Source organism: Myotis lucifugus, unplaced genomic scaffold, assembly GCF_000147115.1.
Source record: "Myotis lucifugus unplaced genomic scaffold, Myoluc2.0 scaffold_86, whole genome shotgun sequence".
NCBI classification, from domain to species: Eukaryota; Metazoa; Chordata; class Mammalia; order Chiroptera; family Vespertilionidae; genus Myotis; species Myotis lucifugus.
Window position 1 is genome coordinate 1,105,753 of NW_005871134.1, and position 25,803 is coordinate 1,131,555.

At 39.8% G+C, this 25,803-nt stretch overlaps 1 protein-coding gene across 1 annotated transcript; it reads left to right on the plus strand.

The window, feature by feature from the left end:
• The first annotated feature begins 3,876 nt into the window (after positions 1-3,876).
• On the plus strand, positions 3,877-15,027 carry AQP11 (aquaporin 11). Its single transcript, XM_006091057.3, has 3 exons — positions 3,877-4,495; positions 9,782-9,898; positions 14,305-15,027. The coding sequence occupies exons 1-3, from the start codon at positions 3,877-3,879 to the stop codon at positions 14,382-14,384; spliced, it is 816 nt and encodes a 271-aa protein (XP_006091119.1). The 3' UTR covers positions 14,385-15,027.
• The last annotated feature ends 10,776 nt before the right edge of the window (positions 15,028-25,803 follow it).

Consider the following 25,803-nt stretch of genomic DNA (forward strand, 5'->3'; position numbering starts at 1 on the left):
TTCCCAGGTAAAGGAAAATGTGCTTTCTAAGACCAGTATGACCACAACCCATGGGATATTCACATTACAATCAATAGGGTATTTAATCGAATGGGATAATTTATATAATTCAGAAGATCAAAATAACTTTTCTATTATTTAAGCAAACAAATAAGTACAGAAACCAAACAGCAGGGTTAAAGTTAAACTATAGTTTCTACCTGAGATGATTGCTACCATACTTCAATGTTAACCTTGATCACCTGGGTGAGGTCATGTTTGCCAGGTTTCTCCACGACAAAGTTACTCTTTCCACACTGTTCTCTCTGAAAGGAGTCAATTTGCAGAAACTACACTTAACAAGCGAGGAGCTATGCTCAGCCTCTTTGAAAACAGAGTATCCACGTGAATTATTTAAAATTCTCCTGCATGGGCATGTTTATACTCTCTCCCATTTATTTATGTATTCATTCTGTTATTTATCTATGTCAGTATGCTTCATGGATTTTTAATCTATACTTTGAGTTATAATCCAATACCACTTTATTTTGTTCCTCAAATTGTCCAGCTTTGGCCAGCTCTTTCAGTTGGCTCCTGTGTCCCTTTGACATACCCACATCTTTTAAATTTCCCTTTTTATGACTTCCTAGCACTACCAGATGCTCCAGGCTTATCTTGCATATTTCCTGTCCTAGTTATTGAAACAGTCATTCCCAGCTCCTTTTATCTAAGAATGGTATAACTAAGATCTGGAGATAAAACCCCTCAAGACAAAGGATTCAAGGCCTCCCTCTCTCTCTGAAGCACGCCGCGCCCTGTGTCTGCCCCTCACCTTCCCCCAGGAGAGTTTTCTTTGCTTTTCTTTCTCCTAAGCTCCAAAGGCCGTTCTTTAGCCTCTGCAACTTGTGTTTTCTACCTCTGTGACTTTCTAAATAAACTCTTGCTTATAAAAAAAGAGAAAGAAATGCCCTAACACAGTGGTTCTCAACCTTCTGGCCCTTTAAATACAGTTCCTTATGTTGTGACCCCCAACCATAAAATTATTTTCGTTGCTACTTCATAACTGCAATGTTGCTACTGTTATGAATCGTAATGTAAATATCTGATAAGCAGGATGGTCTTAGGCGACCCCTGTGAAAGGGTCGTTTGACCGCCAAAGGGGTCGCAACCCACAGGTTGAGAACCGCTGCAACCGGTTTGGCTTAGTGGATAGAGCGTCGGCCTGCGGAGTGAAGGGCCCCAGGTTCGATTCCAGTCAAGGGCATGTACCTTGGTTGTGGGTACATCCCCAGTAGGGAATGTGCAGGAGGCAGCTGAATTGATGTTTCTCTCTCATTGATGTTTCTAACTCTCTATCTCTCTCCCTTCCTCTCTGTAAAAAAATCAATAAAATATTTTTTTTTTAAAAAAAGAAAAGAAACCAAGATCTAGGCACTAGGTGTGCTCATTGCTACCAGGGTATCCTACCTCCTAAGCCCTGTCAGGTATCAGAGTAAGGAAATGCTGTATGTGTATAAACTATAGGACACACACAAACATCTATAAATATTTCTGTATGTAACTGCCTGTATCGATATTAAGCTAAACATGAGGTCACAGTGACATCTCCAACTCTAGTTCATTACCACCTGGATCATTCTAGCCTTTTCCCCTGTGGATATACAAGTTTTCAACTAGAAACAGGTGTACAGTTCCTTCTACATCTAGTTTTACAGATTCCACTCATTTCCAAGTTATAGATCAGCATCTTTTCTTCCACCCCCTTCCATGAGGTTGGTTCACACATTTATAATGTGTATTATTTTGTTCTAGTCTTTATTCCATTTTGGGATTCTCCTAAATGGTTTGTTAAAATTTGCCTACATTAAGGTTCTATGGGTTTGGACAAATGCATAGTGTCACATATCCACCCTTACAGTATTATGCAAAATAGTTTTACTACCATAAAGTACCCTCGATGCTTAATCTTTTCAACCCTTCTCTCCCATGGACTCCTTACTATTCTATTTTCTGCCTATATAGTTCCCTTTTCTAGAACATCCTATAAATAGAATCACATAGTTTGTAGTCTTTCAGATTTTTCACTTAGCAATATACATTTAAGGTTTATCCCTTAAAAAAAACACATTTAAAATTGTAGTAAAATACACATAACATAAAAGCTACCATCTTAACCATTTTTAAGTGTACAGTTTAGCGGTGTTAAGTACATTTGTAACAGAGTGAAATGCTCTCTCTGTCTTAATTCTACAATGTATTCTTCTCAGAGCCTCTGGATTAATAGCACCTGCCTCAAATATGCTAATTAACCAAAGGAATTCTGCTTGAGGCTTGAGTTTTTGCCCCAGCAGCCCCTTGCCCAGGGGCCTTTCTGGAAGGGGTGGGGAAATAGTGACTGTTTATCAAAGATTTACGGGAGTCTCCACAAGGACTCAGGTCAGAGGGCTCAACCACAGACCAGGATCAAAGGGATTTAGAGCTGCCCAGCTCCTCCTTGGAGTCCTTTTCAGCGCCTAGCTCTCTAGCTCTCTGGGGAGGGCAGGGAGGGGAGGAAACCCACCTCTTGCCTCGCCCCTCCTCCCTTCCCTTGTCAGAGAAGACAGTCTGAATTGTGGGCCCTCTTAACATGGGTTTGAAGATTATTTCTTCTCAATTAACCTTTCTTTACTCTAAACCAGTGGTTCTCAACCTTGGCTGCACATTAGAATCACCTGGGAATCTTTTTAAAATCCTGATTACTGGGCCTCATCCTCCAGATATTCTGTTTCTTTGTTACTAATGTTGTGGCCCCACCCCATAACAAAGAAACAGAATTTCCAGAGGATGCGGCCCAGAAATCAGGATTTTAAAAAGATTCCCAGGTGATTCTAATGTGCAGTCAATGGTTGGAATACTGGCCTTTCTTTGGAAGCATCGGGTGCACGAACTTTGCACCTGTAACACATTCACATTATTGTGCAACCATCACCCCATTCTTCTCCAGAACTCTCTTCATCTTGCAAAACTGAAACTAGACTTGGGCACCATCAGACCTGCTCTTTCACCTCCAGGCTCGCACTTACTGGACTTCCTGTGTGCTGGGCTCTGTGCTGCAAACCAGTGCATGAGGTGGGTCCCATGACCCCCAGCGCTGTGAGGCAGGAGAAGAAAACTAACGATTATCAAGGAGACAATCAAGTTGCATGCCCTTCTTCACAGGTCAAACCCTGGTTCGCTCTTCCCCGAAGTCCACTCCCGCACAACCACCCCCCCACACACACACCCGCTGCCCTGCACTTCCGTCACCTCCCGTCTGCTCAGTCGCCCCATTAATAAAAAACGAGGTGGTTGGTCAAGAAGATGATCTTTAGGTGTCTGTCCAGCTTGACGGTTTTACAGTTTTAGGAGCGGGTAGTAAAACCCTCAGTTTCCTCGCTTCAAAGCAACTGTCAAAACAGCGGTCGCTCACCTTCCCACGCCCCGAGGGCGCACCTGCGAGCGGCTCGGCCCAAACGCTGAGGTCCCACCCAGCGCCGGCGGGGGCGCCGGCCGCCACGCGCACGCGCAGTGGTCCCGGCGCGGCGTCCCCGGCTCCCTGCAAGCGCTCGCGCCCGCTCGGGTCCCTGAGAGAGGGGCCAGGGCGTGTGCGTGGCCGTGCGGGATGACCCTTGACCCCTCCGCCAGTGCCCTAGTAGAGCTGCCTCTCCCTTCCCTTCCTCTCCAGCTCTAGCCCCAGCACCTCGGCGGGGAGCCGGGGAGTGGGGGAGGAGCCCTCCGGTGACGCGCGGGGCAGCTCGTCTAGAGTCCGCCCGCCCCGAGGGCCGGAGCAGGGGGCGGGGCCGCAGACTTCGGACTCCAGCCCCGAGACCGACCGCCTGCTGCCGAGCTGACCCGCAGCCTAGTCTGGGGGAGCGAGCCATGACGACGCTGCGGGGGCTCTGGCCCGAGGTGCAGGACACCTGCACCTCGCTGGGTTTGATGCTGTCGATCGTGCTGTCCGTGGCGCTGGCCCGCGGGGTCCTCCAGCGGCACGTGCACCGGCCTACGGCCCACGCCTTCGTCTTGGAGTTTCTGGCCACCTTCCAGCTCTGCTTCTGCACCCTCGAGCTGCAACTGCTGGGCGAGCAGGAACCCGCGCACCCCACCTGGTCGCTGACGCTAACCTACTTCTTCTCGTTGGTGCATGGCCTGACTCTGGTGGGCACGGCCAGCAACCCGTGCGGTGTGATGATGCAGATGATGCTGGGGGGGATGTCCCCCGAGACGGGGGCGATGAGGCTGTTGGCTCAGCTGATGGCTGCTCTGGGCAGCAGGTACTGTATAGGCGCCCTGTGGAGCCTGGGACTGACCAGGTATCACGTCGGTGAGAGGAGCTTCGCTTGCAGGAACCCCATGCACGTCGACTTGCCCAAAGCCGTCGTCGTAGAGGCCATCTGCTCCTTTATCTTCCACAGTGCCCTGCTGCACTTCCAGGAGGTCGGAACCAAGCTTCGGATCCACCTGCTGGCAGCACTCATCACCTTTTTGGTCTATGCAGGTTTGTTATTCCCACAAAACACCCGGTTCGTCCAGACCTCTTGACCTGAGGCTCTAAGCTCTTTACCAAGAAACCCCTGAACCTCTGTGATGTCAGTACTAGTATCCCCGTTATTCTAACCATTTTGCGTCCCGTTCTTTACCAGTAGGGCCAAAATATAGATCCTCCATTCAGTGCCTTTTTGAACACTCAGAAAAAGGAGCCACTTCTGTGCTGAAACTGAGAACTTGTGAGCTATTGCCAAAGGTTCAAATATCCTACAAAGGGATTGTTTCAATGGCAGAGAGGAAGATAAGTTATCAGCTACCTCTTTCCTCAAGCCAACCTGGTATAGATCCTTTCTGACACTCACTGAAAAATGATCCTGGGCTTAAAAAGCTCCTTCCAATTTAAAGCTACATGATTGGTTAGTAGTAAGAGTGGCAAGTACAGTTCAGTTCTATTTCTTAGTTCTTTTCCTGAAAAATTACTTAAAAGTAATTTATTTCCTTAATAATTCATCTTGAGTAATAAATGAACTTTTAAGTGACTTATCAAGAAAGATGCTTTAAAAGTAAAACTTGACCCTCACTGGTTTGGTTCAGTGGATAGAGTGTTGGCCTGCGGACTGAAGGGTCCCAGGTTCGATTCCAGTCAAGGGCACATGCCCGGGTTGTGAGCTCGACCCCCAGTAGGGAGCGTGCAGGAGGCAGCTGATCAATGGTTCTCTCTCATCGATGTTTCTCTCTCTCTCCCTCTCCCTTCCTCTCTCAAGTCAATAAAAATATTAAAAAATTAAAACTTGCTTGAAATTAAAGGTTCTTTTTAAAAACAAATAACTCTTGAGAAATCTGATTTCTTGTAAACCATTTGTTTACCTTGACAGATATCAGATGCAAAAAGTTTAATGATGAAATGTGTCGTTTTAAAAGATTACAACAAAACATCTTCATTGGGACTATATCTGAATTATAAAATGTTTTGGAGGAAAGGAAATATGTAGTAAGAGTTTATCTTCTTCCCATTAAAATTAAAATATGAGTAGAAGCAAACCTTGAGCTGAGGACTCCTACTAAACACATGCTTGCCCTCCTAGGGTAAAATGAACACCACGAATGTTTTCCTTTCTTTAGATCTAGTACCATTCTTTTTTAGACACAGATGGAAATAAATGGTATAGGCAAGAGGGCAGGATATAATGCATATTTGAGGAGTTGGTGAATAGTTGCTTATTAAAGTTTTAGGTTTTAGCTAAAGCAGAAACATCCTCCATATATAAACAGGGTCATCCCTTGCAAAATGTTTTGCCACAGTTGGGACACAGGTGAGGGTACTCAGAAGTCACCACCAATACAGGTCACATTAAAACAGCTGATTATGTATTTTAAGACAGAACATAACTGTCCAGCACTGTAGCCACAGGCTCCTTGGATAGCCACTGACCAAGTGTCTGTGTATTTATTGATTTGGCACCCTGCACCTTGATGCACAAATTGAGGCCACTGAAGTCATTACCACTTATGTACTTAATTGGTTCCCCAAATTAAGTGAAGAGGGGGGAAAAGGTGGGGGAAGGGGAAAAGCTGTGTGACCTATTAGCATGTTAAAGCTATGAAATTACTAATGCAAATTTCAAGCAAATCTTCCTTAACTTAGATATGGGAAATTTTAGCTCACTGAACAGAGTAAGAGAGGACTGCATTCATTTTTTAAATTAATTTGATGTTGAAAAAAATTATTTTATACATCTAAGTTGTCTTTACTACAGCCCCCTATTCATTTCCTTTGTAGAATTTTTATACACTTGTTTTCTGATATAATGTCTGTTTTCCTTCACTAGACAGTAAGCTTTATGAGAGACTAAAATTGATTCATTATAACATATAACCATGACTTAGCATGGTGTCACCTGCTACAAAATAAATAGTAAGGATTTTTAGAATGAGTGAATTGGCAAATACTCTATTCACTTTTTTAAAATCATACAGAAAGAAATAATATATATGTGGGTGGGTATTCTATATGTAATGCCTAAGGACTTTCAAAATAAGCACAATAAATTATCTGAAGAAATTGTAGGATTTTTACTTTATTAATTCAGGAGTTTTTCATGATGAATATAAGTAAAATTTTTGTCGGTGGAGAAGGGAATTAAGCTTTTTACATGTTTTCATTTTTAATACAATAACCATCTGAAACAGGTGCTAATTTAAAGATGAAAAATAAGTTCAAATAAAAATTCAAGACATTTTTAAAAGTATGTATTTTTATTTATTTCAGCGAGAAGGGAAACATCAATGATGAGAATCATTGATTAATTGGCTGCCTCCTGCACACCCCACACTGGGGATCGAGCCCACAACCCGGGCATGTGCCCTGACAGGGAATTGAACCCTGATCTCTTGGTTCATACTTCGACACTCAACCACTGAGCCATACCAGCTGGGCTCAAGACATTTTATATTATGCTAGTTATAATAGAATGGTTAAGAGGTGTTGGACTGTTTCCTTAGGAGAGATACTTAATTTGGGTTGTTTCCTCATTTTTAAAATGAAGAATACTACTATCTATATCAATTGTGAGGAATAGAGTAATGTATGCAAGTTCTTAGCATAGTACCTGCTACTAATATTCTGGTCACTAGAAAGGGCTAGTCCACTGTAAATTAGTTCATGGACATTCTGGATTATACATGAGTCTGATGTGATTTTAGGAGTGTCATTCTGTCAGAGAATGTGATTCCCTTAGGAGTGCTGAGAAACATTAGTGCCTAGAATTGCCAAATTTGGGACTTAGCCTTTCACTGTGGTGACTTCACTCAGTTCATGCTGTCCTCCAAGACTCTTCACAGCAGCTGGCCAGATCTCCCCACTGATACCTCTTCAAGATGTTAAGATTTCTTCCTTTCAAATGCCAATGATTAGTAGCTTGTTTTTCGAAGCCATTTTCTGTTAGTTCTATGCCTGGTGCATGATTTCTTACTTTTTAAATAATTCATGTTTAATTACACAATACATGTGTTCTTTTTGTAAAAAAAAAAAAAAACTGACACTACCAGTGAGACTAAAAGTGACTTTTGACTGCCATCCTCATGCCTATCCCCTCCCCTTCCCTCTGTACTCTTTCCTCCAGGGCAATCCTCTGTGCATGTGTTGTGTGTCCTTTCAAACTTTTTTTCTGTCCATTTATTATATATATAGATAAGACCCTACAGAATCCAGTGTGTGTTTGTGTTAACATAAAAAGTTTCATACCTTACTTTCTGGGTTTGCTTTTTTTGGTGGTGGTTGTAAGGATATATTTTGGAGATCTCTCATTATTTCCAAATATTGAATGGTATTCCAAATTAACAATAAACTAATGTACTTAGCTGTTTTCTTATGACTGGGCATGTAGGTTTTCCCTATTGCTACTATAAGCAACGTGTATACAGGTATGTCTACTTGGTTGTCCAGTGACAATATGAATCATGCTATGAATGAGGCTAGTGTGCTAGAAGAAAACTCTTAGCCAAGTGAACTTGGTCCATTGTTCAACATCTTCATCTCAACAGCTTCAATGTTTTCAGCCTATCAAGTGTGAAATCTGGGTGAATTCTTATGAAAAGGTCACTTAATTTCCTATTTTACTTTGCTGTATTTTATGAAACCATATGCTATAATGATGTTTTGAAAAGCTGAGCTCTGCTGAACACTGTTGGACAGGCAGTCCATCCTCCTCTGCCTTTTCTTTCTTGCTGTGTAGCAAGAACGATCAACTCCTAGGCCCCATGTCAGAGAGATACCCTGGTGTAGGGCTAGATCATGAATCCTGAAAAGCAGTTGACAGGATTTGTGCTTATTGTTCATGACTACTCAGTCACTTCTTGGCAAAAAAATTTTTGTAACCACTTTACTGAGGTATAATTTACTTACCATTCCATTACTTCTTTAGGGCTCTCTTGACAAGAAAAAATGGAGTTAATGATAATGCTTTGGTCCATTTTACTTTTTGTTTTCAACACAAAGGTATGCTATGTCCAAGAGAAACCTGAGGTACTGAATCCATTTTTTAATGTATTTTCATTTTATTTTTATTATTTATTCATTTAAGTTAAAAAACAGCCAAATCTCCTGTTTTATAAAATCTTATAGGAACAGCAATAGAGCAGATTCATTCTGAATGTACATCTTACAATAATATATAGGAAAAGCACTGGATTAACTTTCTTTTCCTCTTCTTTTTTATCCTCACCTGAAGAGTAAGGATATTCTTCCATTGATTTTTAGAGTGGAAGGGACGGAAGGGGGAGACAGGGAAAGAGAGAGGAGAAAGAAACATCGATGTGAGAGAGACACATAACTGATTGCCTCTTACACATGCCTGACCAGGGGTGGGGATCAAACCTGCAACCCAGGTAGGTGCCCTTGACTGGGAATTGGACCTCTGGTGCACAGACCGATGCTCTAATCACTGAACCATGCAAGCCAGGGCTGGATTAACTTTCTTAATAACCTGTTGGGTTTTTTTGCACCTGGCATATTATAACCTATAATCTATTTTTATATAGACAGGTGATTCTACAAAGAAAGATCATAGAATAAGAATGCAGTCGGCTCCTGTATTTGGAACCCCACAGGTTCCGAATCTATGAGTTCCAAATCCACAGATTCAACCAACCATGGATCAAAAACATTCCATGTACTATGTAGCTAGGACTATGATAATTGTGTCTATACCAGTGATGGCGAACCTTTTGAGCTTGGCGTGTCAGCATTTTGAAAAACCCTAACTTAACTCTGGTGCCGTGTCACACATAGAAATTTTTTGATATTTGCAACCATAGTAAAACAAAGACTTATATTTTTGATACTTATTTTATATATTTAAATGCCATTTAACAAAGAAAAATCAGCTAAAAAAATGAGTTCGCTTGTCACCTCTGACACACATGTCATAGGTTCGCCATCACTGGTCTATACTGACTGTATGCACTTTTTTGTTGTCATTATTCCCTATATAATAAACAACTATTTATACAGCATTTATATTGTATTAGGTATTATAAGTAATCTTGAGATGACTTAAAGTATAGGGGAGGTGTGTATGTATATGTGCAACTACTATGCCATTTTATATAAGGGACTTGGACAATTATGGATTTTGGTATTTGCAGGGGCTCCTGGAACCAATCCCCCACAGATACCAAAGGGTGACTGTCCTTAACTATATAAAACAAAAGTTAGATTTAATAACCCCTATATTTTCAGTTACAAGAAAATGTAAGATTCATGGTTTGGTATCACTCTGCTTAAAATGTATTACAGGAGGAAGTCTAACAGGAGCTATATTTAATCCAGCTTTGGCACTTTCACTACATTTCAAGTGTTTCGATGAAGCATTCCTTCAATTTTTTATAGTATATTGGCTGGCTCCTTCTTTAGGTAAGTATGTTTTTATTTAATATGATTGAAAGATCAATTTATCTTGAAATATGGTATGGAATATCACCGTAGCACATCAATTTCTAAAGCCAGAGAAGGCACAAAAAATAAAATAAAAAGGATAGTTAACATGCCTGAAATAACAGTTTATCTTGTGCAGTATCCTTTAAAACTGTTTTTATCTTCAAAGAAGCAAAATTATCTAGTTAAGGATAGTCAGTTACAAGTATGATACCACTTAACAAAAAACTCTCAGATATGAGGGCAAAAAAAATGAGTGATTAATTCATTAAAAACTTATTTCTTTTTTACTAAAGAAATTAGTTTTTTTAAATTTGTGAACTCCAGATAAAATACTGTTAGTTCATTTGACTCATTTTGCAGAAAAGCATTTTATATAACAATGTGTACCTGTAATGAGCACAGCTTTAAAATCCACAAGATTCATTACTGTTACTTCTATTAAATCAGAAGATATATAAAGCTCCTCTATACAGATGGGCCAAATAACACAAAAAGTTAAAAAATAACTGTAGTGATAATATGCATTTCTTTATATGTTACTGATTAGTCATTTGTTTTAAGCTTGATTATAATTCATAACTATAAGTGAGTATGAGGATACCTGGCTTTCTGTTAGTTCATCCTTATTTTTATCTACAGTTAGCTGTTTATTTCTTGTTGCTCGGCTCCGTTTGTTTTTCTTAAAGGGCACATATAGAAGGGAACAAGGGCACAGGGTTTGAACAGCCCTCACACTTTACTCCTGCCATTTACCCCCCATTCCTTTATGTAGTATCTATTGTTAATATGCAGGTCTAAACATGAAGAATATCAGAGAAAACCTGCATTTTATTTTATTTATTTATTTTTTTAAATATATTTTATTGATTTTTTACAGAGAGGAAGGGAGAGAGATGGAGAGTTAGAAACATCGATGAGATAGAAACATCGATCAGCTGCCTCCTGCACATCTCCCACTGGGAATGTGCCCGAAACCCAGCTACACGCCCCTAACCGGAATCGAACCTGGGACCTTTCAGTCCGCAGGCCGACGCTCTATCCACTGAGCCAAACCGGTTTCGGCGAAAACCTGCATTTTAAAATGCTAATATTGGTGCCTTTTTTTTTAGTTCAACAGATTGCTAGTTTTCCAATAATAAATGCTTTAAAGATAAATTTTCTCTGTTTTTGATTTTTAAGAAGTTAAAAATGTCACTGAAGTTAATGAAGAAGCTAAAAAGGTCACTAATTGGACAGGTCTAGTGATAGTTTTCATGTGGAAAAATCTCTAATATGTCTTATTTGAAATCAACATATATTATTAACATTATATACATATTTGTTTAATGCATCCTAAATATGATGTTAACAATAGGCCCATGATACTAAGGAATTGTTTCACCCATTACTTGAAAGAATGCTAAAAAGTTGGCCTTTCCAGGAGAATTTGATGAGAAATCAGTAGTAATGACACTCTCTGTAAAAGGACCCTGACATTTTACTTTAAACACAGGTCCAAATCACTCCATAATTTCTTCTTGAAGAACATACTGGGGGGAAAATCTCATGACAAATAAAAAAAGAAACTATCATCTCTGCCCCTTTAGAAAGTACAGTATACAAACTAGCGAGTAGCAGGAAGGGAAAAAGGATATATTCTCTTCCTGTTATTGTAGTCCAAACAAGGAGGTAATATCATATATGGCCATTACCAAAGCACTTTAAAGAACTACTTATCCAAAAACAACTCAAAATATAAATATACTTTTATCCATTCCTTTGCTTCCTATTTAAGGAATCCTTTAAAACTGGAATTAGAATAAACTTTTATGCAATTATGTATGGCCCTACTTAGCTTGTTGAAAATAAGCAAAGATTCTTAGTTAGCCTAAAGACCTCCTTTTTTCTAAATAGACCCAACATAAAAAATTCCTGTTGTTGTTTTTTGGTTTAAGGAGGCATGTTCCTATATTTCTTTTTTTTTTTAAATATATATATATATATATATATATATATATATTTTTTTTTTTTTTTTTTTTATTGAGGTCAGAGAAGAGAGGGGAGAGACGGAAACATCCATGATGAGAGAGAATCATTGGTCGGCTGCCTCCTGCAGGACCCCTACTGGGGATCAAGCCCACAACCCGGGCATGTGCCCTTGACCTTGGAATTGAACCTGGGACCCTTCAGTCCGCCTTCAGTCCGCAGGCCGACGCTCTATCCACTGAGCCAAACCAGCTAGGGCTGTTCCTATATTTCTTTAAGAGATTTATGAATGAGAAACAATACAGGAATCCTTCAATATATATATGGATAAAAGGTGTGAAAATATGGCAGTTTTTAGAATACTGAATTTCAGCTTACAATGAATATTGTCATACACTGAAGTTACATTCCCATTGGAGGGAAAAATATGGCCTCAAATGAAATAAGGTCACAATTAAAGTCAAAGAGGGATAGGAAATATAAGAAATTACATTTTTACAAAAGTCATTCAAAGAGCTAAGTAAGAGATAAGGAGTCAAAACAAGCAAAACCCCATAAAGCTACATGAGGCAATGCCATGGAGTGAAATGGACAGCAATGCCCAGACAGCTATCTTCTTTTCTTTTTTGACCAAGCAAGGAGCAAGCTATTCTTGAAAACCACAGGCCTAGTTCTTGTTTCTCTTCATAGTGGATATTGTAATTCCTTTAATGCCCCCTGCCATCTCCCCAAAATCAATTTAAAATGTTATAAATGTGATTATAAGACTGTATATGAAATTATTTCTCTAATTTACACATATCATAGAATGAAAATTACATTTGCTTATATGAAATGGGAATTCCATTTTAGAAAAAAGTTTTCAATGTGATGTCTTATTTTCTAGCTCTGACTTTATAAAGAAAATGTCAGATTTGGTGGATCATAACCTAGGGATTGTTCTGACATTTTTTTCATTTCAAGCCTTTGGTTGCAAAACAGACTCATCTTTTTAAAAATATGTTAAGCTATCCAAAAGCTAATTAAACCTTAAGGTTTCCTGTTGTTACCAAATAAGAGTAATATAATATCAAATCTGCATGGGACAAACACTCAATCTTAGTTAAAACTGACCTAGAGCTTTAGACCTAAGTATGTTAAGATAAAACATAGTAACTGTTGGAGACTTCCCTTTCAAGGCAGTGATTTGAGCACTCTACTCTAACCCTGTTCCTCACTGAAAAATCAACCAGGACCTACATGCTAGATTTGCCTGGTATGATCTCAAAATGAAGATTTACTATTATGTCATTTCTTTTTCATATTTAAGATTTAAAATTTCAACATTAACCAAAATTTTGTTCTAGATATTTTGCTTGATACAGCTTTAAAAGCTATTAACGGTTAAGATTTGATGAAAAAATGAGAAGAGATAAAGTAATCTAACATAGTGTTCTTTTTTGATCATTCCAAGTGAAAACTCAAGAGTGCTTTCAGTTGTTTTATTTTCCCAGAACATCCTTAGGGCATCGATTTTCTTTATTTTTTTTCTAATCCTCATCTGAGGAAGTGAACATCCCCCCCCCCACACACACACCACCACCACCCACCCAATTTATTTTTAGAGAGAGAGATCAATATGAGAGAAACATTGATCGCTGCCTCCTGTACATGACCGGTGCAACCTAGGCCCTGACTGGAAATTGAACTGGCAACCTTTAGGTGTAAGGGGTGACACTCTAACTACTGAGCCACCTGGCCAGGGCTAGCGCAGCAATTTTCAACAGGTGTGCTGCCAGAATTTTTAAAATCTGCAATACCTGAATATTTAGTCAGGGGCACTGACCTTTTCCCTTAAGATTGTCAAATAAAAAAACAAAACAAAAAAAACAACCAAGAACAGCCAACATAACTATAGATAGGTATCTGGTGTGAATGAATCAAAATTATACCTATTTTTTTGGTCAGATTGGCAAAAAGTGTATTTTTTGGTGACTGCAGAATTTTAGTAATTAGTGTGTGTGTGCCATGAGATGAAAAAGGTTGACAAGCACTACTCGAGGATATGGGGGACAGTGTTGCCACTTTAAAGAGCAAATGGAGACCCAAGTCCAGAGGTTCTGGCTCAGCAAGTCAGTAATGGAGTCAGAACTGGAACTCCAACTATTTAGGTTTGGTTTATCCTCTATGTTTAGAGCTTACTGGTTTTACCAAGTACATATTGTTTTTAAGCGTTCATGGTTGAAGAAGAATAATGCGAGAATATTAGATTTAGAAACAATCTACATTTCATGTAGAATTGATGTAGCAAATTCTTTTAAACATTGCTTTCCAATCTCTAGGTATATAATTGTACATATAATCTTAAGTTATACCTACTTGATGATTATGAATTTCTTTAGAGATTTGTTTTTATTTTATTGTGTTTTATCTTTCAGGTATACTGTTGATGATTTTGACATTCAGCTTGTTCCTTCCATGGCTGTATGACAACCATACAACTAATAAGAAGGAGTAACTATTCCAAAAGACTCAGACTAAGTCACAAGACAGTCCAGTTGGACGTGATAAAGACTTTGTCTCCCCAGATTCAGCACACTGGCTGCACTGGATTCATCAATGTCACTTCCTTTGAGGAAGCTGCCTTAGTTTTCATCACTGGGACTTAAAAAATTACTATGAAAATGAGGCATCCTGTATTTCTCAGTTAAGACTTGTTCTTTTGAGTGTGTATTAAATGCTGCTAGCAGAGACTCACTACATTAACTGTAAATCAAGTGATAATTGTTCATTTTGATGAGGAAAAAAATGAGTACAGGGTGAGAAGGGAAAGGAAGGTGATGGGAGGCCCAAAGAAAGTGTGTATATCAAGTGTCTCCTGAATGAACAGGATTTTTAACCACCGTACTAGTCATGCTCTCAGACCTGGAGAGGATACTTTACAGCCAGTACCTCACACAGTGATACCCAGTGTCATCTTTCAATAGGAAAGTTGCTTTTGGAAGCAGATTATATACCCACTCATATTCCCAGGGTTTCCTAAATTTTAAATATATTCTAATCTAAACTATTTTCTCTAAACAAAGCGGCTCACTAGCTTTAGGCAAGCTGTTATTCTTTAATAGTATACTGTATAATGACACAAAGCACCCATACAAAGTCAAGATGTAACCTTTTCACACTCTCTTTTGATCCTAATCAAAGTAGGTAGGGCATGTATTTTTAATCTGTTTTACAGATAAGGAAACTAAGTCTAGGGAGTGTTGCGGCCCTGCCCAAGTTCAAATACAGTCAAACACCATCTTGAGGACTTCTACTTTAATACAAAAAATATTCTCAGTCATCAATATGACTAAAGGAAAATGAAGATTTTGAAGAAACATTAAATATTTTATAACAGTAAAGTCTGTTTAGGAATTAACTAGCCTTTTTTTTTTTTTTTTAAGGCTTAAAGAACCTTCAAAATTTCCCCTATTTCCTTTATTGTATGAGGTCTACTTTAATTAAAGTTCTGGCCATAAAAGGTTAGGTGTGTTTCTTTTCAAAGGCAATTCCATTATTAGGGTGAGAACTGAAGTAAACAAATATGGGGTGAAATAAAAGCTGTTTGAGCAATAATCAATTAGGCAAGTGACAAACTGCCAGGTACTTCAAGTGCTGCTTGGTGATCAGCTTGTACAGTCCCTCTTTACACCTGCAGACTGAACTATGGCAAGGCAGCCAGCCAGCCAGTTTGACAACCGTGGACTCACACACCTCAGTAGTTTCTATTTTAAAAGCAGAGTTCATAAAATTGTGACAATGGCTAAATTCAGTCTCTGACATGTTTTGTTGTTAATCCTCACCCAAGGATCTTTTTCCATTGATTTTTAGAGAGAGTGGAAAGGAGAGGGCGAGACAGAAACATCAACATGAGCTGGGGAGGGAGCCTGCAACCTAGTTACATGCCTCTGACAGAAATCAAACCCAGGTCCCTTCAATTTGTGAGCCTATGCTTTATCCACTGAGCAAAACCAGCCAGAGCATGACATGGTTTATTTGGCCTGCACAGTATTTAACAACAACAACACACACACACAGCTAGTATTTTAAGTCTTTTTCACATAAAAATCCAGTTTCCTCTTGCAAATATCAAAATATGTGGCAATACTAGGCCTGAATTCTGCCCCCTATAAAAAACATGCCATCAGATATGGCATCTGCTACCGGGGTACTTCTTGCTGCAGTTATCTACTGTACAGTCCCAATTCCCCATTGTTCCTTTAAGAACTTAGTTCCTGTCTTACTCTCTCTACGATACTACTCCGGTATATTTCTTGTGATTTCAATGCCCATACAGATGATGCTTAGTGTCTTGCCTCTCAGTATGTTGGCTGAACTGAAAGATTCAATAGTTTCTCCTATTCTGTCTCAGCTACAACTTCAGTCATAACCTTCAATTTGTCATTAGCAATAACTCAGACTCTTCTATGATCTCAACACCCCACTCTCCAACACTAACACCTCTTTCCAGCTTGATGACCCTATTTCGAATGATTCCTTGACCTTCATGGGGAGCTTTTGTTCATTGCTACCACCCCCTTTTCACATCTCTCACTCCTCTCGTGTTCTCTTTCCTTAAGTGTGTATGTTCCCCCACATCCGGCGTGGTTCAGGGTTCAGGATCTGGAAGAGGGGCCGCACACAAATGAAAGAGACGAGACAAGAGATAATTTGGAAATTGGGGGGGGGGCAGGCGAGAGCTCATCCCAAGAGGTTGGACTCCGCTTGTGCTCAGGCCTCGCCATCTTTTTATTCAGTTTGGGATCCACCCATAGCCCTTAGGCAGGCAAGTTCCAGTAAAAGACAGACTACCTTATCAATAAGGATTTACATGACTCTGGTGGGGAAGTTGCTTCAGCTACCATTGTCTGGACTAAACAGTGGGTGCATAGCTCTGACCTTTGCCAGGGCTTCAAGGGTCACCAGTCTTCCTGGCTCCTTGTCCACACCTCTCTGCTAGAGAAGACAAGAGCCGGCTTCCCACGCTTAAGCAGCTTAAATTACACACTTGCATACCATTTTAACTTCCTTGTTTCTTTATCTCTTCATCATCCTCACATGGCTTAACCGCAACTTGATTAAATCTGCTTATTCCATGCCTGCACCTGAACAGTTCTTTCAAAGAATTTTTCTGTAAAGGGAAGAAAATGTGGGCAGTAGCTGAAGGAGAAAGTTGGGTCAAGAGATTTTTTTCTTAATGGGAAAGGTATCAGCATGTTTATATGCTGACCAGAATGGTGCAGTAGAAAGAAAATAACTGATGATGTAGGAGAGGAAGGGGAGATTTAGTGAAGACAGAATCAAATACACAATGGAAGGGGTTGGCTTCAACCAGAGGCATAGACAGCTCATTCATAGTAACAGGAGAAAAAGTAATATATTGGCACAAGAAGAGTTAGGTAAGTAGAAGTGGTAGTGGGAGTTTGAAGTTCTTCAATTTTCCTCTTCCCAATTTCTCTAAAAGCATTCTAATCAGGCCTTCAATTCCAACATTCCACTGAAACTCTTGCCAAGAATTTCCATGTTGTTAAATGGAACTCTCATCCTTCCTATCAGTATTTGATACAATTGATTTCTGTCTCCTGAAAACACTTGTTTCAGAAAATCATTTTCTCAAGGTTCTTTAGATAGTTCTTCCTCCTTTCCCCAAACTACATGATAGTTCCCCAGGGCTCACTTCTCTGAGCTCTTTTCTATTTATACTTACTGCCTTAGTAATTTTATCCAGTCCTGTGGCCTTATAGCAGCATCTATATCCTAATGACTGCCAAATTTATATCTCTAGCTTATATAACTCCAGACTCATATTCATCTGTATATATGACATTTCTCTTTGGCTAATAACTTAATTCAAACTGCGTAGTTTATCCAATCTATTGATGGGGTATTCTAGTCATTCACTTCAAGAAAATTTTTTTAAATTGATTTGAGAGACAAACATTGATCTGTTGTTCCACTCATCCATGCATTCACTGGTTGCTTCTTATAAGTGCCCTGACCAGAGATTGAACCTGCAACCTTGGTGTATTAGGACAATGCTCTAACCAACTGAGCTACCAGGACAGGGCCTAGTTACTCACTATTAAAGCAATGCTTCAATAAACATTCTTGTGCACACCTCCTGTGTACATATGTTTTTCTAGGAAGGTAGGCTTTCATAATGTTCATTATGGCCTAGTTTGGTCCAAGCCTCCACTTACTTCCTACTTCCCAGATTACTGCAGTAACTTCCTGTTTCTACCCCTGAGCGATCCTATCAATATATGACTCAGCTTCTTATTTCTGACATAAATGCATGTATTCCTCCAGTTAACTATTATAAAACTGTAGGAAATGGGTGTTAATGTGTTGGGGAAAACTGCATATCAACCAATGGGACTTCTGGGTTATACTGACATCACTGCCCTATTTAGCAATTGTTTGTGAACTAGTTCACATTATTTAAAAAACATGCTATAACAAAACTGTACTTGAATGCTAGGGCTAGAATAACTACAATTTTTTTAAAAAAATATATTTTATTGATTTTCTACAGAGAGGAAGGGAGAGAGATAGAGAGTTAGAAACATCGATGAGAGAGGAACATCGATCAGCTGTCTCCTGCACATCTCCTACTGGGGATGTGCCCGCAACCCAGGTACATGCCCTTGACCGGAATCGAACCTGGGATCTTTCAGTCCGCAAGCCGACGCTCTATCCACTGAGCCAAACCGGTTTCGGCTAGAATAACTACAATTTAAATAATCCTACATGGTGAGTAAGTTTCCTTGCTTCTAAATGGCATACAAGATTCCACAACTTCTTGTGGAAATATATGTTTTTTAAATGTATTTTTATTGATTTCAGAGACGAAAAGAAAGGAAGAGATAGAAACATCAATGATGAGAGAGAATCATTGACCAGCTGCCTCCCTGCACGCTCCCTACTGGGAATTCAACCCAGAACCCTTCAGTCCACAGGCCAATGCTCTATCCACTGTGCCAAATAAGCTAGGGCTATAGTAGCTTCTTAACTAGAATCTTTGCCTTTAGTCTTCCTCCTTGACATTCTAAGTTGGCCAGACTTGTATCCTAATCTACCACTTCAGTCCCTCACACAAAAAACTGCAATGGCTCCCATAATAAACCCCACCCCCCGATCACAGCACTTAATACTCTGCCTATTTCCTAGCTTGAACACCTTGAAGCACCTATATCTTAATCTGTGTACTCACCACCAAAGAACAGGCACTCAAAATGTATCTTTTGTTTAAATGAATTAAAAACTCCCTATCAATCCAAAATACTTCCCATTCCTTCACAATTTCCTCCTACTGTAGCTAGTCAATCTTCTCGATATACACTGGTTACCCCAGTCATAGTTTAATACTAAAGTCCACGATTACTCTAGCCTCTGAGCCATTCTTTTACCATCAAAGGTGACAATCTCAAACTGCAAAATCACCTCAGAAAAGATTGAAAAACAAGCAAATTTCAAATGCCCAAATGTTAATTCCATAACTTAGAGACCAGTTAACAGAAATGTGCATGTTGCCCTGGCCGGTGTGGCTTAGTTGGTTGAGCGTCATCCCGTGCACCAAGGGGTCTCAGGTTTGGTTCGATTCCCAGTCGGGGCACATGCCCAAGTTGCAGGTTTAGTCCCAGTCAGGGTGCAGTCAGGAGGCAACCAGTCAATGTTTCTTTCTCTCCCCCTCTCCTTTCCTCTCTCTAAAATTAAAATATATATATATTTGTATATATAATGTGTGTGTACATGTTAACAGTTGATGAATAAGTCTCTCCTCTTGAAGACAACTGAGCTTGGGGATCACGAAATGAATGATAGACAGGTCACAGAGTAGGAGATTAGTATCCAGAATATAGTACGAGGGCAGATTGTGGAAGTGTAAATCACCACATTCTTTTCAGAGAACAGCTGAGCAAAATCTAACCAAGTTTAAGATTTACACAAGTATTTTTTGTTTCTGGGATTAGCAGAAATAAATGTTTGTGGGTCCTATAGGAAATGCACTTATGATAGGCATAATGAGAAGAATGTAAGCTAATGTGATAGAGAAACACACACATGTGCGTAAGACATGCAATGAATATTCAATGCAGCATTACTTTAATGAATAACGAACCTTAAGTGCCCATCAAGAGGATGGACGAACTGTGCTATACAGCTGCCTATATCAACTTGGATAAAACTCTCAAAGTGTTACACAGTAAAAGCAACAGAAGGATTCAACCAATAAAAATTTAAAAATATGGAACCCAATCATGTACAGTATTAATAGGATACATACATACATATGTGGCAAAAACAGAGTTATAATAAATACCAAATTTGGAATAGTGGTGGTGACCTCTGAAGAGGGACTGGGATTGAGGGAATACAAAAGCAGCTTCAGTTGTATTTGTATAATTTTATTTCCTCACTGCACGTGAATATATGGACATGTGTTTAATTTAACACGCCAAAAAAATTTCAGAACAGCCCAGCCAGTCCGGTTTAGTGGCTGAGTGTTGACCCATGCACCAAGAGCTCGCCAGTTCGATTCCCGACCAGGGCATGTGCTCGGGTTGTGGGCTCTATCCCCAATAGGGGGTGTGAAGGAAGCAGCCTATAGATGTTTCTCTTTCTCTCTTACGCTCTAAAAACCAATAAAAACATTTTTTTAAAAAAAGAATATATATATAGCCCCATTTCCTATCCCTCAGTGTGTGTGTGGGGGGGGATGTATTTGTTTTCAAATGCAGCCATAACAAAGTGCCACAAGCTGGTGGTTTAGAAGAAAATAATTTAATACTGTCTCATAGTTCTTGAGGCCAGAAGCCCAAGACAAAGGTGTTAGCAGGCCCACATTCCCTCTAAAGGTCCTACACCTATTCCAGGCTTCTCTCTTAGCTTCTGGTAGCCCCAGGAATTCCTTGGCTTGTAGATCCATTACTACACTCTTCCATCTTCATATGGCCTTAACTTCTATTCATATCTGCTCGTTTCCAAATTCCCCCTCCTCTCCATCTCCTATTTCTACCAGAAATAACTATAACCACTTTCTTATGTCCTTCCAGAGGTATCTCATGTATTCACAACCATGATGCCAGCTGGCCCCATGTCTTCTATATAAAATATCTTTGCATCTTGATCTTTTCCATTTAATATATCTTGGAGCTTATTCAGTATCAATACATAAGTACTACCTAACTCCTTTTAAGGATAATTTTTCAACCCTTAAACTGTACTGTAAATTGACCCATACCTAATTATAAACAATGAGGTTGTTTTCAGTCTTACTTTTACAAATAAAATTGCAATTAATATCCTTGCATATATAACCTTTACTAATGTGCAAACTATGTATAGGATAAATTCCTTTAAGTGGATTTTCTAGATCAGTGGTTCTCAACCTTCTGGCCCTTTAAATACAGTTCCTCATGTTGTGACCCAACCATAAAATTATTTTCGTTGCTACTTCATAACTGTAATGTTGCTACTGTTATGAATCGTAATGTAAATATCTGATATCCAGAATGGTCTTAGGCGACCCCTGTGAAAGGGTCGTTCGACTGCCAAAGGGGTCGCGACCCACAGGTTGAGAACCAGTTCTAGATCACAGGACATGTGTATTTTTGACAAATAATGTGTCCCTCAGTTTTCATAAAAACCTTTCTTGCCCTAGCCGGTTTGGCTCAATGGTAAGAGCGTCCATCAACCCATGGACTGAAGGGTCATGGGTTAGATTCCGGTCAAAGGGATGTACCTCAGTTGCAGGCGCCATCCCTGGCCTCAGTTGGGGCGCATGCGGGAGGCAACCAATCGATGTGTCTCTCACATCACTGTCTCTTCCCCACCCTCCCACTCTAAAAATCAATGAAAAAAAATACCCTCAGGTGATGATTAACAAAAAAAACAAGCTTTCTTTACTTTTACTATATACAATTCCAATTTATTGAAGTTCTTTTTAAAAACTTGGGGTTGCAGTAGATAGCTATAAACTATTTGCAAGCCAGCATCCAAGCATCCTTCTATTTGGGTTAATCTTCCATTGTAAGAATCTGGGCAGGGGCAATGCCCTCCCACTACAGAAGCTGATGGGGCCAGACACTCATCTTCTGTCCCTGGCAACACACACAGTGCCAACCAGGACTCTGTGGTGACTCAAAGACATGGAGGCAATTAAGAAATCAGTCTAACAGCAACAGAGGAATCAAACATCTTATGTAAACCACTCCTAGCTGCTATCCATTTGTGAGCTACCAGATAGGCTTCGAATAAATGTTTTCTGCTTATATTTGCCCAATTACAACCAGAACTTGGGCTCATAATTTTGGTCATACTTTTATGAACATAAATTGCTGCACTATCCTCAAATTTGCACCATGCAGCTATAAAGGCTTAGACTGTTGTATTTTTTTGTAATACATATATTTGCTTTTCGTCATAATTCTATCAGCTATTTACTGCTGCTATTGCTATGCCGGACACAAACATCCCTTTCTCCTTTTCTAACCTGTGGCTTGCCTAGAAACTAGATGCTCGGCTACATCAGACCTGTTTGTAGAGCAGTAGAGACATGCAGTGAAGTCCTGAGGTCCTGTGAGAAAAATTCAGATTTCACCACATATATTTTAATTGCTCAGTGGATTTTTATATTTCAGGTTTCTTAGAGATGAGTTAATGTTATATTTTAAGCTTCTCCTTTCAGTTATAAAAAGAATTACCACTACTGGTAATAATTAACATTTATTGGGCCATTTTCTAGGCACCGTTGTTCTGTGTATATTAGTGATTCATACAATCTTTAAAATAAAAAAAAGGAAATCCTAAGAATTAGTTAACTTTTATTCACTTTTATTTAGACTTCTTATCCCCAGGTTCCATTTCTCTTTTTTATCTTAAAGTTATGTTAAAAACAAATAAAAAATTAGGTTCACTGTACTCCTAAAAGGCTTTCTGATTTCCCATCTGAAACTATGAGCTACCTGCTGTTACATATTGGATTTATTTATGTATATATATAAAACCCTAATATGCAAATAGACTGAACAACGGAACAACCGAACCGGTCGCTATGACGTGTGCTAACCACCAGGGGGTGTGCACGGACCATGGCAGGCAACAGCAGCAGGTGGCAGAGTGTGGAACATGGCAGGCGTCAGCTGCAGAGGGATAGTGGAGCAGGTGAGTGGGGGTGCCAGACCAAAGCAGGGTGCTGGTTCATGTCATCGGGGTGAGCCTCTGGTGGTTACCGAAAATTCTTTGCTCCTGTGCCGTGGTCCTACCCAGCGCTCACACCTGCTGTGCAGCCACCTCTTGCACCCGCTGCCAAGATGGCCCTGCTCACACCTGCTGCTGGTGCCAGAGCCACCACTCGAATCCACTGCTGGCACAAGCCCCAATTGCACCCATTGCTGGCACTGGTCCCAATTGCTCTGTGCTGTCAGCGGGTGTGAGCGGGGCCTGTGCCATCAGTGCGTGAGAGTGGTGGGAGCGGGGCTGCCGGCAGACAGGGGACTGGGAACGGCTGCAGGAGGGGCCGGGCAGGGGCGCTGAGGATGGACCAAGACCCGCCCCTGTGCCCACCACAGCCTCGCAGCCCACAGTTCCTTTCAAGGTGTACAAATTCGTGCACTGGGCCCCTAATGTATCTATAAGCAGACAGTGTGAGATGCTACCAAAAATGTTTGTTTCAGCTTCTTTGGCAAGGGATGGCAATAATTCTATTAGAACCTTCATAAGAGATTTGCTTAGAATTCAATTACTATATATTAGCCACAGATGGATAGCAGATGTAGATTCAGCCATTCTAGAAATACTTATAAAATGGGATTTGCATGAGTTAGCTATACAGTAGTGCTACTATCTGAAATCCTGCAGGTAAAACAAATGCAAATCTCTTTCTGAGCAATGAGTAATCACACTTGTCCTTTTCTAAAAGTAAAGGACTATATATTATGATAACCTGTGCATAATCTCTTTACTAATATTAGTAAAGATCCTAACAAGATCTCAAAATGCATAACCTACAAAGAGAGAGGAGGAAACCTGCTGGCATCATATCTTAATGAATATATGTTAAAAACGACAGAATCTAGGAGATGACCGTTAATCCTAGCTATTAGGGATATTTTAGATGGCTCACATATGGGCAGAAAATGTCTATGCCTTTCTTTAAATTTGTTCTATATCAAGAAATGAAACAATTCTAGCAACCCTAACATTAAACTCAAATAGAATCAAGAAATGTTGGCTTGCTGATAATTATGAATTTCACTTTTTAGAAGTCTGACCTAATCTCTTTCTCCCTCCTTCTCCTATTTTCTCCCGTGGTTGCAACTGACTCGTATTACAGAATGTGACAGGTGACTCTTTGCATCTTGTCTGCCCCGCCAGGAGATGCTTGACCTCCTACATCTTAGTTGAGTATATTATCCACAATACCAGGCCGAGCACAGCAGTGCCTATAGGAAACACAATGCGCAGAATCTTCTTGACATTTTGTTGGCATGTTATCAGAGAACTTTGTATTTCACTAAAAGTTAGGATTACAAGTCTGTAAGTATGACTTTAAAAAGGAACTCAAGCCCTGCTGGCATGCCTCAGTGGTTGAGTGGCGACCTATGAACCAGAATGTCATGGTTCAATTCCCGGTAAGGGCACATGCCTGGGTTGTGGACTTGATCCCCAGTGTGGGGTGTGCAAGAGGCAGGCGATCAGTGATTCCCTCATCATTGATGTTTCTCTCTCTCTCCCCCTCTCCCTTCCTCTCTAAAATCAATAAAAACGTATTTTTAAAAAAGGGGTGGGGGATTAAAGGGTGGCTCTCTCTCTAGAACACATCAGCATCTTTCTCCACCCCCTTCTTCAACGTCAGTTTCCCTGGCCTCTTCCTCCTAAACTTCAAGGGCCTTCTTTTGCCTCTGTAACTTTTGTTTCTTGGGCCCCTTTCTTCTACGGCTCACTTCTACCTCTGTGACTTTCTATATAAACGTTCTTTTATTGAATAAATAAATAAATAAACAAACAAAATGGTACCCAAATAGAATTTCTAAAATCAACCCATGCATAAGAATACCCTGACTGCTTACTGAAATGGGTAAATGTCTAGGACAGAATGAGTGCTGCTGAGATTTATAGCAGTCTGTGTTTCCTTTCAGCTCCTGGTAGATGGTAAGGCTTAAAAATCCCAGTTCACTCTCTCTATGATACTAAGCGTTACTTTGCCTCTCAATTAAACCATTTCCTCATCTCTAAAGTAGAGCAATAAAAACATCTCTTCCTCGTATGTAGTTATGAATAGTATATGCATAACATATGTAGAGAACTCAGGACAGTAGTTGGTACGAAGGTCTCAGTACATTTCAGTGTCCATTCCGAGTGGCCCTTTCATTTGCCTATTGTAACAAATTTGGTATTTCTGAGAGGGTCAGAAAAAGAAAAATTACTTTCTTTTCAGTCTACCATGAAGGATGAGGGAAACCAAGGGAAAGTGTTGAAAATAAAACCGGGCTTAGTGGTGACAAAGTTTAGTCATTAATAAGCCAAGTGATTCCGAATAGCTTTTCTAACCTTATTTTTAAAGTCAAATAATGGTATTGAAGTTCAAGTATAAATCTGTAAATACAAACTGAGTTGATAAGTATGCTAGAAGAAATTACTCCAAATCAAGTGGAAGAAGCAGAAATTCCTTAAAATGTGTTAAATCCTTGCCCTACTAAATATCAGAATTTAAAGATAAAAATAAATATCTGCCAGAAGCTTTAATGACACACTTCCTTACTCATTTCATGTTCATATTCTCAGAAGTCAAACAAAAATAAGACCAACAAGATTCTCATTTTTGCCAACATTACTTAAAAAAAACACAAAACATTTCCCATTAATGGTTTTAGTCAAGAATGAGAGTACAA

Coding starts and splice junctions, on each gene's coding strand:
- AQP11 (XM_006091057.3), top strand. CDS start 3,877: ATGACGACGCTGCGGGGGCTCTGGCCCGAGGTGCAGGACACCTGCACC. Junction 4,496..9,781: donor CACCTTTTTGGTCTATGCAG/GTTTGTTATTCC, acceptor AATGTATTACAG/GAGGAAGTCTAACAGGAGCT. Junction 9,899..14,304: donor TTGGCTGGCTCCTTCTTTAG/GTAAGTATGTTT, acceptor TTTATCTTTCAG/GTATACTGTTGATGATTTTG.